This window comes from Emys orbicularis, chromosome 22 (assembly GCF_028017835.1).
Source record: "Emys orbicularis isolate rEmyOrb1 chromosome 22, rEmyOrb1.hap1, whole genome shotgun sequence".
In the NCBI taxonomy this organism is placed as follows: Eukaryota; Metazoa; Chordata; order Testudines; family Emydidae; genus Emys; species Emys orbicularis.
In genome coordinates, this window is record NC_088704.1 from 18,597,776 (window position 1) to 18,612,317 (window position 14,542).

At 42.2% G+C, this 14,542-nt stretch overlaps 1 protein-coding gene across 1 annotated transcript; it reads right to left on the bottom strand.

Annotated features, from left to right (window-relative positions):
* Positions 1-2,556: 2,556 nt before the first annotated feature.
* On the bottom strand, positions 2,557-12,713 carry PEX10 (peroxisomal biogenesis factor 10). The gene is made up of 6 exons (XM_065421281.1): positions 12,517-12,713; positions 11,359-11,439; positions 10,381-10,778; positions 9,638-9,813; positions 8,134-8,269; positions 2,557-2,834 (listed from the first exon to the last, which is right to left on the bottom strand). Exons 1-6 carry the CDS (start codon positions 12,626-12,628, stop codon positions 2,766-2,768), a joined length of 972 nt encoding a protein of 323 aa, XP_065277353.1. The 5' UTR covers positions 12,629-12,713; the 3' UTR covers positions 2,557-2,765.
* Positions 12,714-14,542: the final 1,829 nt, after the last annotated feature.

Here is a 14,542-nt window from a genome sequence, read left to right on the forward strand (position 1 = left end):
TAGGAAATCCTGTACACCATTAATTAGATTCAGCCTGCTGTAATCTTGAAAAATGTCCTATGGTTTTTAACTAGCATTGTGGAAACCAGTGTTTTTTTTATAAAGTAAACTTGTTCAACCTAAAGTTTCATGCAAATGTGATTGAAAAATACTATATAACCGTAAGCCCTTATCAAATGCCAATCATGAACACTGTTGCTGCCAAGAAAAACTAAAAGTCCTGAGTTTAAGAAACTGGGTTACAATTTGCTGTCATAGTTTTTGTAGTTTCACTTCTGACTGTGCCTGCAAATCAGGGAGATATGTAAAAATAGTAATGGTCTTTGTATTCATTTACCTACAGAATTATTGGAGGCACAAAATAAGTGGCTGGTTGACTCCCTTTCAACATCAAGCCCTAAAGGTGAATTAGAGACTTATCTATTAAAACTGTAAAAAAGGAATATACTTGTAATTGCAGATTTGAAATGTTGTTCCTTTGCTCAGCTGCTGTTTTTCTCTCAGTGGCAGTTCATGATCAATACCTTCTTCTTTACTGTTGTTGTAGGTAGGAGTAGCTTGCCCCCTATGCACTGAGATTTTAACGATGTTCAAACAATGAGTAGTATCCCAAGCCCAGGCACGGACAAGTCTAGAACATGGTTTCTTAAAAATAACAAAAACACACCACCTGTGCAGTGGTTGAGTGAACTATTCTAAACTGTTTAAGCAGGCATTTTCTTAAACCACTTCTAAATGTTTTCTTAGTGTTAAGTTCTATGTCTTCATCAATTATGGCTGAAGAAACCTAGATCTTGACAGATACAAGAATAACTTTCTAGTACAGATTGCAACTGCCTTCTTTCTTGGCAGCATTAGCCAAGTTCTACCATCAGTAATAGCTTGCTACATGTTTCTATGTGTAATTAAATGTGTTGACAGTGATCTCTAAAGCTGCATATGCCTTGAGTCCTGGCTCAGGCCACCTTTCTCCCTTTGCTGTGTTGACAGTTAAGTTCAGGTGGGGTTTTCCTAGAAAGCCTTTGATATGAAAGGTGGGAGGGTAGGGACAGGGTATTCAGGGGATTTCACGTCTCTCACTTATCCAGCAGAGTTAAGTGTCTTGTTCTTCTGCATATATCAGTACCTATCTCTTCTTTCAGCCTTTCTGTGTATGTGAGGGGAAGGAACCTAACTGTGGGGGAGTTTTTAGGGAGAGGTTGTCCACAACTCTTGCTATATGTTGCCTATATGGCCAGGACCTCTGCAGTATAGTTATTTTAACAGAAGTGCTCTTAACTTAGTATGGATTCAAGATCTAATAAGGTATTTTCCAAGGCTTTTTTTAACCTTTAGAAGCTTCAGTGAAAAGCTTATTTTTAAGTAGTTTGTTATGCATGTCAAAGATTTGATGAATTCTGGATTTTTTTCCCTCAGATAGCAAGTGAATAGCAATCTGAGTTGTACCTTTAGCTATCATGCAAGAGCAGAAAGATGAACCACAATGTTTGATTGTTTTTCCTCCCAAACACTTTGTTTTTTGGATAATTGAATCACTAATGGTTTCTGGAAAAAAAACTTAAGCAGCAATGCTTTTGTAAACATCCGTCTTCATTTGCACTGTAAAATGTGTAATCAGCAGAGTTGATAGTGCCTATTGCCAAAAGGGACGGGTTCTGGATAGGAGTGTGATGTTTACTAATCTTGTATTTTGGGCAATGGAAGATACCACTGCAGTCTGTATATATAATGAATTAATATAAATTCTTCATGATTATTACAGGAAGTGTCCATTACTGAACTTGTTCCTACAACTGTACATTCAGTGAGCTATTTTAAAACTTAGTGTATACAAAAGCATTCTGTATGCTGTGTAACAAACTGTTTAAAAAATCTAATTTAAATTGCTAGACTACTTTAAATGTGACAATAGGGATCTGACAGTATTTTCCTGTAGCTGTGAGAAACAACAAACTAAGTGGTACATAAATGAACCTGATCTTCAGCACTTTTCACTGTAGTGTTCAATTTACATCAGCAGTTACATGTGCAAGGTGTGCTCATGTTCTATTGGAATTTGAGTTTAAATTGAAGCGGAGAAGTTTCTTACTGTTAACCGTAATTATGCTGTAAAAATAGAATGGTGCTATTAGGATTCATATTTCTTATGAGAATTTCCACTGCAGTTAGTCATAACTTTAATTTCTTCTACTCTAAGCATATGCACACATACTATTTCCACCTGAAGCTTCAGCAGGGACTGTTGTAGTTTTTGGAGAACAGGAAGGGAGCAAGGATCCAACATTTATATGTAAGTCTTAATCCTAAAACTTTCATAATACTAAAAGCATGCCACGAAAGGTTGTTTGGATTTAAGTCCTCCCCCAGTGTTTGCAACTAACTGCAAGGGCAATAGTCTACTTAATATCCTCATTCTATAGCCTCCTTATTGTTCAAAGTGAAATGCAGACAAACAGCATAAATAAGTTTAGAGCACTTGCTCTAAGCAATTTTTAGGAATAATGTTTAACATGGCAGGTCAAGGTCTGAGGTACAAGAGCAGGCAGAGAAGGTGGTAGACTGAAGTACTTCAAGTTTATTTTGTAACAGGAATGAGAAGATCACCTTTGTACAAGCAGTAAAAACAGTTAAGTTTTAGAAAAAGATTTAGGCTCAAAATAAAGTCTTGCTCATGGATTAAGCCAAACTGTATTATGGCTGCTTTGGCTGATAAGGATAGAGAAGCCTAGGATCTTGTCAGGGGCAACAGTAGTGGTTTGATACAGTTATCGATAATGCCGCAGATAGATCAGTTTCTGAGGATGAAATTTCTCTCTGCATAATGGACACTCTGCCTACAAAAGGGAAAGATTAAGTTACCAAGTGTTAATGAGCCAAAAAAAATTAAACATGAGCACATTGGAGGAATCTAGATAAAGGAATGAGTAGCCCTACCTAATTCTAAACACTAATCTTTCCTTCTGTCTAGTTTTTAGGGCAAGGTTAACTGTATAAAGCGCTATCCTCTATTCAAATTAACTGCACCTAATTTAAATTACAATATTTTATTAGTACAGGACATGACCTTACTAAGCTTTATAATGCATGGTTAATGAACAAGCTGTACATTACAGTGGCCCCTCAAGGTGAACCTTTATTAGCTGTGTAGACAATAAAATCCTCTTCAGGTATTTCTACAAGGAAGAACACATGCGGGAGAACTTACTTGGTTCAGGCAGTAAGTGTCACATTAAATGAAAATGCTCAAAAGGGTGACTAGTGTTAAATGCCTTCTTCTGAGAACTTAAAACCAAAGTCAAGCCACTGGTAAAGGTAGAATATGTACACAATTCTCAGAGGGGAGATAAATGAAGGTTCAACGTGGAAGGGAAGACCACCTAGATTAGGTGAGAGGCCAGTGGTTTACGCAAGTGCTCCAGCTGACTCATAGCTATAGCAGAGAGGACTGAAGTGATCCTTTCTGTTTCTGTAATATGAAATAGATTTCCCTGGTTTTCCTATGTCAAATGAAAGACCCAATATATTACCAAAATAACAGTATTTTCCAACAAGTTAAACCATCTGTTGTCTTTTTTGGCTGTTCAGCTAGCTTGTAGGTCTCTAGTTCTCAGCTAGGCAGGATCACTTATATCTGCATTCTTTAGCTCCACAAGCATGAGAGAGAAAAATACTTGTTATATTTAAACAGGTTGCTGGTGCTTCATGAGCAATGAGATCTTAATTCAGCTATTCATATAAAGAAAATATTGCATGGGCAAATGTTCATTAAAGAGACCTAGTTAACTCGAAAGCAGTTTACTCATTCTGAAGTGAAAAATTTGCTCCATTATTTCAGTTACTATAAAAGGCAGCTTTCACGTCACAAGGTAAATATGTAGTTGCTGGTGATGACAAATGGAAGCTATTACTAAAATATTAAAGCAAAATAAAGTTAGGATTCTCTCAGTAACACTTCCTAATAGTTGCATTAACTCAGCCACAATGTATATACTGTAAGAATACATTAAAATAGCTCAACTAGGAGTAGTGTATACATGTGCAATACAAATGAGTTAGAAAATGTAAAAGTTCTTATAGCAACATTGAGGGTTTTTGCATCCCTAAATTACCCACTACTGTATTTAAACACTGGCTGCTATGTAAATGTAGTTACTTTACAGCAGTGGCTCTCAAATTTTTGTACTGGTGACCCCTTTCACATAGCAAGCCTGTGAGTGTGATCCCCCCTTATAAATTAAAAACACTTTTTTATATATTTAACACCATTATAAATGCTCGAGGCAAAGCGGGGTTTGGGGTGGAGGCTGACAGCTCATGACCCCCCATGTAATCAACCTTGTGACCCTCTGAGGGGTCCTGACCCCCAGTTTGAGAACCCCTGCTTTACAGGTTTGGGCTTTTAAAAACCAAATTGCTGCGGAGTTGTATTTAAATGGTTGCTAACTACAGAGGCAAAAAACTTACAGAAGCTACTGTACAAGCAGGTGAAGATGAAAGAAAATGGAGTGTTCCAATATAAAACTACAGCAAGCACTAACCCATGACCCTGCAGGTTCTATAACAGCCCTAAATGATCTGTCAGCTGAGGTTACACGCATGCGAGAACTACCACCTGCTGAGGCAGATTGCTCCTACAGTGTTAGGCCAGATTCCTGTCCCTTTAAGATGAAGAATTTTTGTGCCATCTACAAGCTCCTTCAGTGAGCAGAACAGGCCTCCTCTGGGAAGTCCATCAAAAGCAGTAGCTCAAGTAGGCTACTATTGCAACACTATGGCTTGCCCTCCAAGACTTAGATCACTAACTCCAGAATTGAAATGTCCACTTGACTACAAACTAATTCCCTCCTAGCACATGATGTTCAAGATAATTTTATTTGTAGCTGTACATGAACTCAGACTTCTATCTTATTCACTTAAATCTTCCAAGAGTGCTCAAGTAACCCACACCCAGACTTTGTTCAGTGTGTTATAAACCAGTTTACTTATTCAGAATCTTACAAGGTAGAGCTATTGATGTTTTAGTTTTTCAATCAGTGATGCACTCAGAAGGCCAGTAGAGAAAGTTATGTGCCATATATTAGCCAGACTGCTTGAACCATCTGAACATTCCAGGCAGCTTGTTGCTATTGTTTGAGATCCATCTGTCATCTTTGGATTTCACTCAGATCTTGTCTTACAAGTGCCATACATTTTTTTTTTTTTTTGGCCATCCATTTAAAAGAAGAAAATACTTGCTAATGCACTAAGCTGCAAAATTTTAAAGAGACTAATAGCCAGTGTGAGAGAGCCATCTTGCATGAACTTTCCTTTGCCTAGACTATTTAGTACATGTTTACTACTCAATAGCTATCACTTTTGCTAGGCTACTGAGCTCAGACACTAAACCCACAATTAGTGCTGGCACAAGGGAAACATTTGCAGACCCAAGAGACATTAACAACCTATGGCAGAATTACTGTAAGCATCCATGGAAGTGCTGAAGTTTGCATACTGTTTGCTCTCAAGATAGAAAAGCTTAGTTATCTTCTAACCTTTCCTGGTTAAGAAGTCAAGAGGGTGAGGGGGATGAGAGGCTGACCAAGTCTATAGTAGTCTGGAATCACTTAACTTCCAAAAATTTGGTAATATACAAATTTGATCAGAAATACTTTAAATTTATTTACTTGATTCAAAGTAGATTGAAGTAGGACTTCAAACCTAATGAGGCATTTGTCAGACCTATTTCAGTGTGAAATACTACTCAGTAAGCTGTCTAGGGAAAGATGCTAGTCTATAGTATGCCTTGTAGAAAGCATGTCTTTGCCTGTTGATCTAAAAGGGCCTCTAATGTGCCACCTACCATCAGGTGTGTGGATATCTAGATCTTTATATTTACAGCTGATTGAAGGTGCGAAGTAGAAGTCCTCTGAACAAGTTTTGGTGTGGGGGTTTCACTCTCCATTTTGGACTCTAGGTGTATGATACTGAAATTGCCAGTAGGCTATTGAGTGTGAACTTGGCATCTAGGAATTTCACCAGCCTCTAACATCAAGTAGGAGAGCTTAGTCTTGTAGGTAGTGAAGTGTTGGATGTACAGTAAAAGCTAACTCAGTTGCAGGAAAAGAGCGGTATATAGATGAGTTACCATTTTTCTGTTTTGCAAGAGTTGCTCATGTTTACATGGTGCACAGTCACAGAAGGGTCTAATAAGGTTTGAAAAGGAATGCACAGTCTGATTCATGATACCATACTGGACCACGCTGAGGATTAAAGTTTCATCTACTGTAAGCAGGTACAGCTCCTGTGGTATCTATGGATGGCACCTGTTTACAGCTGGGCTGAAGTTGGCTTTTTGAGTCAGAAGTGCTAGCATTTAGAGGCACTTCTTACATAATCATCACTCTTAACCCCAGATTATCCAAGGAAGAAGTGCTCAGTCAAATACCTGGGCCTGAAAGGCATACTTTCCTATGTGATCAACTTAACTGCAGCACTGCATTTTCCACCAGGTCTTATGCTCTCATTACTTGTAGTGTGCGTACATAGGGGGTGGGAGATAATTGTATTCCCCTTCTGATAAGACAGGGAAAACTGGTTAGGAAAAATGTACATCGGGGTTAATAGCTCTTCTAAAGTGCCCATCCAATATGATATACAAACAATGTTCGCTACTCAGGAATCTCACTTTTCTGAATGGTCAAGTAGTGTGGTTAGATCATGCATTGGTCTATTGTAAACTCTCATTTCAGCACAAACACTTGTCCCGAAAGCCTTACAAAGCAAAGGAACCTTTAAGCCCCAGGGCTGGGGTGATGTGCCAAAATCCATCAATGGTGGGACAAAACGAACAACAACATACAACCTGTTACCCACACAAAGTCACCAAACAGGTTTTCCAGTTTGGAAAAGGGTTAAAAACAGACTATGGCTAGCATGTAATAGTTTATAAACTATTCTTGGAGCCTGGGAAAGATACTGTTTAACTGACAAAATCAGGAGGGTCAGACCCTTCTCCATAGAGATAGATAGCAGACACGCGTTATGAAGTTAACACTAAGGCCTGATCTACATCTAAAACTTAAGTCAACCTAACTCTCTATAGTGCTCAAGACTGTGAAGTTTCACTGGTTGACTTAAGGGCCACTGTAGACAGCTCAGTTGACGGAAGGATTCTTCCATCAACCTAGCTACTGCCTCTCAAGGGTGCAGCAATAGAAAAATCCCTTCTGTTGTTGTAGTAAGCATCTATACTAAAGTGGTACAGCTATGCCACTGTATCTCTTGTAGTGCAGACATGCCCTAAAATCTCTGAGACAAGCTGCCCTGTGGATAAATGCATTTCCCTAGACCCATGAAAATACACATTATTTAAGCTACTCTGGACTTAACTGATATATTGACTTGTTCATCAACTTGGAAGCACTTGTAGAACAAAGTTTATTTTCCAAATGTTTTAATAAGACTTTTAATTTGTAAATACCACCCTATGATTCATTTACTGGAAGCTTTGCTTTTCATGAAGAAGCTTACCACCATCCCATGAAAAAAAGCCACAGCATGGAAAATTAATCCATAGCAAAATGCAACCATTTATGTCATTAAAAGTAGGAGAAGTAGAACAAAGTTTTGTGGCCCATGAAGAAGGGTTAACAAGCTGGGTCCAGGATGGAGGTGTTAGCTGTGCCCTACACCACTCCTGGGCTTTTCCAGTTGTACTTATATGGTGGTTTAATATGGACAAATGCTCACTGGGCTCCAGGAGAATACTCAGTTTATGTTCTTGGTTCACTTAAATCATGATTGGAACTCACATCTCCAGATGTAAGTAATGACTAATCCCATAATTTATCAAAGTTCACAACTTCAATAAAGTTCAACAGCATTTCTGAGTTTGTGTAGCCGGAGTGGTGCTGTAAACAAACACTCAGGTCCTGTTTCCCTCATTACTGTAATGCAGAGAACATTTACACATTTGTTTACAGCTCAAGTCAACTGGTCACCTTGGCAAGCACAGGCCCCTCCAAAATGTGGATAGGGATTTTAAGTCTCTTAACTACAAAGGGAAGGTTATTTTTCTACTGAATCTGAAAATTATTCCAGAATAATCATGCAATAGTTCTTCCACATTTTCAAAGCCAACTCCTTCCCACTTACTTTGGTGTTACACCATTCTGTGATGCATTCCCAACAGAACAGGTGGCCACAGGGAATGGCTGTTGCATGCCTACGTTTTTCCAAGCACAATGTGCATCGGGAACTGCGTACAACAGATTGTTCCTCGGTCTGATTTCTGATTGAATAAATGTACAGTTAAACTAAAATGTAACAGCCAGAATACGTAAAACACTCTTACTGATATAATGTATGGAAACAAATCCACTTATGCTCAAGAGTTATACACGTTCCCCTCATTAAGAACGTTTCAGAAATGTCAGTGATACTGACATAGAATGAGGTATGGAGGAACACAGCCTGAGATGCCCAAGACAACCTGGACCATAATTCATGCTATGCTTCTAGTGAAGGGGACAAGGAACAGGAGCACTAGTGTCAAGGCAACATTTTTCTTATTCGAATGTGAAGTTATTTGATAACTTAAAAATAGTCTATGAAAAGGCAATTATCTGCTAAACTTGAAGTTTGAGAAAAGTGACAGAGATGCAATTTTGAAAACACCCTTTAGTCACACATTTCAAAAAAAGAAAAGAAAAAAAAGTAATAGCAGCACCTAAAATAGCCCAGACACTGCACAGGTGAGTGAGAGTGGAGAAAAAGGGACAACACGACAGACTGCTCGTGGTTGCCCTACATGAGTCCAGGGCCTGACACTAAGGGTCATGTGGAAAGGCCAGTGAGGTGGAAGTGTTGATGCACTGCTGCCTGTGCTGTAAGTATGCCTCAATCCTGCCCTGAAAAGCCCACCTCTGGTGGGAGGAGAGAGTAGTTCAGTCACCATAATCCATTTAATCCCTGGCGTCAGCTGAGATTTTCAACAAAGTGGACAATTAAAGCCAATTGGGAGGATGGATGGATGGGTGTGTGTGTGTTTAAATCTACACAGTTTTAAAACCTGTAGCAGTGAGTCTCAGCCTGACTCTACAGCCTTGTGCTGCAGCACGAACAGCTGTGTAGACATTCAGGCTTGGGCTAGATTTCGGGCTCTGATGCTAAGGGGGTGGGGCTGCAGAGCTATCTACACTGCTGGTTTTAGCGCCATAGCTTGAGCCAGTCTGTAGCTATAGGCTCTGAGCCTTTCTGCCACCGGTTTTAAAATGCAGTATAGACATACCCTCTGATACATTTTGCCAGTAGGAGGAGGACTCAGACCAACAACTTTTTTATTCACATTAAGTTACAATATTACAAGCTTTTGGGGGCTGGGGCAGTCTGTCATATGTTTGCACAGTACCTAGCACAATGGTGTCCTATCTGGCTACTGTAATTGAATACATTCTCATTAGTGATAGAAGATGTATAGCAATTCTCTGCATAGCATCCGAAGAAGTCCCTTCCACCTACCCTATAGTAGGTATGTTACCTTGGTGCTTAGCTGTGATTGGAGCTCCACCACAGAATTTCCCATTAGTTATAGATAAGAAAATTCCCACACAATTATTCCTGCTTCCACCCGCTTCCCAGCAAGTTAGGAACATCATACTTTGGATATAAGAGGTTGCGGTGTAGTTTCCAATCCTGCCTTGCCCTCTGCCTTTGTTGGAAGCTGTATATCTGAACACCAACTGTTAGTACAAGATGCAGCAGTGAAACTATCCCAAGAAGCTTGTAACTTGATCGAACGCTTTGGTCATCTCCACGCAATCCTGGAACACGAAGCTGCATAGTTCAGACAGGAAAAGAGAAACTAAATTACCATCCAAAAGGTCATGTTTTCATTAATGAGCCTCACCATGGATCTGCTAGTACCTCAGTTTTGACCACCTCCTCCCATAATCTTCCTAAAGACACAGTTTTACATTACATTAAGCCACTAGCTTGAAAAGGGCAGTTAAAAATGAGAACTTAAGACTGTATATATCAGATTTCCCATACAATAGAGTCACACCAGTTAGTTACCGATGCTTCCACACATACTAGCAGTGAATGCATGTGCCCCAAATATAGTTTTGGCTAGATTCACTTGTTTTCTAGAATTACATTAGGACCTGAACTGGTCTCTAATTAATCTAGATCTGTTAGCAGTGACCAATGGGGGGGGGGGGGGAACATAACCCTCTCTCATGAATTATTGAAAACTCTCTCTAAAATTATTAGGCACTGCCCAATTTACTGATCATCACAGGCCAAATTCTACATCCCTTTTACATTCAATACTGTTGCTGAAGCCAAAATACTACATTACGTTAAGAAAAGTGTCTTCGATCAACGAATTCTTTAACGTACATAAGATATTCCAGTGATCCTTTTAGAGATGTGATAGAAGAGGCCATTTATATAAAATACTGCCAGATGCAGCCTACGGAGCAGGGGGATGCATTGCTTGAGGACATACACAGTTTGTAAAAGGGTTTTCTTCTGCAGTTCTGTCAGCCTGCCAACTTGTTTCTGCACCCAGCTTCGTGCCAAAGTCCTGCCACGTAGACCATTGCTTTGCAAGGTTCTAGATCCACCAGTTTCTGTCTGCAACTCATGTTCCAGATGGATTAATCCTTTGTCCAACAAATAAGGCAAAACAGTATGAAGAGAAATCAAAATGGCTCGTCGAAGCAGAGAAGGGATTCTCTTCTTGGAAGAATCAACTTGGACAATATTAACATATTCTTCACCAAGAGTTTGATAACCTGAAAGATAACATGGACAAAAGTAGAAGATGGGTAAGATGGCATTCTTATTTTCATTACTGACATGCCCTGTTAAAACAGATGCCATGTTTAGGAGCGCCAATTTCAGTGCCAAATGATGTGATCATTATGTATAAACTGTAAATCTTTTATGGGCCCAATCCTGCAATTACTCAAACACCAAGCTTACTACCATAATGCATAATTCTTCATGGTACAGGTCCTGTTTTCAGAAAGCAGTCTTCCAATAGTGCTGATGGGAGCAAGATAGTAAACGATGGGTTGTTTCACATGGATTTTAAATAAATGCTATATCTTAAACAAACCAAATATTTAACATTGTATTTACATTTAACAAAAAGAGGCATCTATAAAAATAACCAAACTTCTAGGACATCCCCCCCCATTACATTTACACTACTGACAGCAACCCAGAAGCATTAAATATTTGTAAGCAGGTAATTAACTCAGCCAACAAATAAATCACAGAAACAGAGTCTGTTTTCTCCACACCAGAACCATACCCTCAACCTTCCCCCCAAACCATGTCAAATAAATGGCTAAACTTTATGAACAATACCAGACAAAGTGGTGAGGCTGAAGTATGCTACATCAGAAAGAAGTTCAATCTCTTTCCTCCATTCCAACCATTTCTTAGTACCTAAAAAGATTAATAACAAAATTTATTCCAAAACCAGTTTGGATTTAAAACACTCCCCAGCAGTGATTATTGCCCAAACTTTGCAGCACTGTGCACCAGACAGACTACTCCATTTTCATTATCCAAACTAGGAGACATGGCAGAAGGTGAGGAAGGGAGGTAGAAGATGAGGGAGGAGTTTGTTTTGTTTTTAGGTTTAATAACCTGAACAGCTGGGCAGTAACACAAGAATATGACCTTTGCCTTTTAAAGGAGCAAAATTCCACTTGCCAGGAGTACTTTTAATAAACCCATGAGTAAAGCTCTCAGCCTCTTACAGTGACTGTTAGGGCTATGGGGAGCCATGGACTAGCTGGGGCTGGCTAGGCCTCAAACTTTGAAAGGTAACAATAAACCTACCCGAGGTAGGGGGAGAAAACAACAGGTACAGCTCCAGAACTGCATTGTGCACAGGGACCAGGCCCCGCACATTCTTCCCCCACGCGAGCCCCCTCCCTTCTCTTCCCCCCCAGCCCACGCGAGCCCCCACCCTTCTCTTCCCCCTCCAGCCCACGCGAGCCCCCACCCTTCTCTTCCCCCTCCAGCCCACGCGAGCCCCCACCCTTCTCTTCCCCCTCCAGCCCACGCGAGCCCCCACCCTTCTCTTCCCCCTCCAGCCCACGCGAGCCCCCACCCTTCTCGTCCCCCCTCCAGCCCACGCGAGCCCCCACCCTTCTCGCCCCCCCTCCAGCCCACGCGAGCCCCCACCCTTCTCTTCCCCCTCCAGCCCACGCGAGCCCCCACCCTTCTCTTCCCCCTCCAGCCCACGCGAGCCCCCACCCTTCTCTTCCCCCTCCAGCCCACGCGAGCCCCCACCCTTCTCTTCTCCCCTCCAGCCCACGCGAGCCCCCACCCTTCTCTTCCCCCCTCCAGCCCACGCGAGCCCCCACCCTTCTCTTCCCCCCTCCAGCCCACGCGAGCCCCCACCCTTCTCTTCCCCCCTCCAGCCCACGCGAGCCCCCACCCTTCTCTTCCCCCCTCCAGCCCACGCGAGTCCCCCGCCCTTCTCTTCCCCCCAGCCCAGTCCTAGCCCCTCACCCGCCAGCCCGTGCAGCGCTGCCCCAGCCCCGCTCCGCAAGCCGCTCCGATACAGCTCATCCTTCTGCCCGCAGCGCACCAGGTGCGCGGGCCCAGCCGGAGCCAGCGGCATCCTGAGGGGCTGGGACAGGAACGGGAGGAAACGTTCCCTCTCTCGGCCACCGTCCGCTGTACGTAGCGTCACGAAGATAACGTAGGCCACTAGCACATACGTAATACGCCTAGGTTGACGTAATATGCTGGCTTCGCGAGGCGCAAGTGTTGTGCGTCATCACAGCACCTCCAAGATGGGCGGGGCGAGAGCCACTTAAAGGGGCAGAGCAGGCCGGGGGCCTCAATGCTACCGCAACCAATACTGCACTCAGTACCCACAATTCCTCACGGCGGCCACCCTGCCCCTTCCCGCCAGAGCTCTATGGCAGTGCCCTGGGGGTGTTGCCATGGCGATGTCCCCTGGCATTGCCCACCCTGCCCATCCCCTGGGCTGCGTTGCAGAGATGCCAAGGCGCCCACACGCCATTCAGGATGGGCCCATGGTAAGGCGGCAGCAAGACCTCATGGATGGAGGACTGGGACTTGGGAGACCTGGCTTCTATTCCCAGCCTTGCCACTGGCCTGCTGTGTGACCTTGGGCAACGCCCTTCCCTTCCCTGTGCCTCAGTTCCTCCTTCTGTAAAATGGGGGTAATGGTAGTGTCCTCCTTTGTAAAACACTTCGAGAGCAACTGATGGAAAGTGCTATAGAAGAGCTAGATATTATTATTATTTATTAACATGTGGTGTCTGGACCCTTTCCGCATGGGGCAATTTGGCTGTGGCAGAAGCCCAATGATGCCAACTTAAAGTGTTAAAAAAAATGGGTTAACCTCCCTCCCCCTAAAAAAAATCATGAGATTTGTTTCAATAATACACTTTGGGTTCTTTTCCCTTGCCTTCCAGTTTCTGAGTCTCTAGTAGAAGGTGCTTTCTTCAGGTTTTCAAGCTTTTCTCAGCAACCATGAGTAAGGCTATGAATTTGACATGGAAGTTTTTAATAAATTTCATGACAGAGATGTGGGGGGAAATAATTAATCACAGAAGGTTGGGGGTATTAGAAACTGAGCTCACCCTGCAGTGGCAGCTCCTGCCCTGACTCCCCATTCTGGGGGTTGTAACCTGACTCAGGTTTGGCATCTCAATCTACAGAGGGGTGGATGGGCCAAATCTGAGTGGTGCTGCAACCACATGTTCCAGGTTATGACACCTGGAGTGGGGAGCCAGGCCCAGCCCTGAGGGACAGGAGCTACTGACACAGGGCAAGCGTGAGTTGGGCTTGTCATGGACTTTATTCAGATTTATGATTCCTGTGAACACTGACTTTCATGCCAAAATTGGAGCCTAACCCATGAGGGGTAGATGCTTATTTCCTTTAAAAATCTCACACACTCTCCTGATTCCAGGAGCTAGGGTTTTATAAAAAAAACACTGACTATCTCAAGACTTGTAATAAAATTGCAAGAGTTGGCCACACTGAAAGTGTAGGTAGGAGCAGTGCCCCCAGATGGGGTACAATTTTTGCATGGCTAGGACTGGCCGGCAAACAGGAACTTTTTTGTTGAAAAACTTGTCCCTTTTTTTCTGAACAAATATTGAAATGAAACTCAGTATTTGCTGACTATTTTTATTCATGGCCACAGAATTCACAGAGCTACAGAATTCACAAGGGCAAGCCCCTTACAGTGGGAACTGGCCAGGACCTCGAACCACAATTAGAAATTCTCTTATCAACAGTTGGCTTAACAGTGGTGCAGTTTTTCATCATCATACTGCATGTGGGAAGCTTGCAGAGCACGTATGCACACTGTGCATTGCTCAATGCTGTGATATTGGCATGACCAAATGTAGATCCATGCAGTTGCACAAGCATGTTCTTGTGTCCTTCATAAATAATTTCTTTCGGCTGTTGTGTGGACAAATTGTTTCCTGAGCCCAAGTCTCATTCATTGCGTATGAACTTTACATCTCTCTCTGTTTTGTGATGAAGAATT

Excerpts from the sequence above, each read along its gene's own strand:
- PEX10 (XM_065421281.1), bottom strand. The coding sequence starts at position 12,628 with ATGCCGCTGGCTCCGGCTGGGCCCGCGCACCTGGTGCGCTGCGGGCAG. Across the intron at positions 10,779-11,358 it reads CAGCCTCACCACTTTGTCTG|GTTATCAAACTCTTGGTGAA; the intron begins GTATTGTTCATA and ends GTTATCTTTCAG. Across the intron at positions 9,814-10,380 it reads GGATCACTGGAATATCTTAT|CTTCGTGTTCCAGGATTGCG; the intron begins GTACGTTAAAGA and ends TGAACTATGCAG.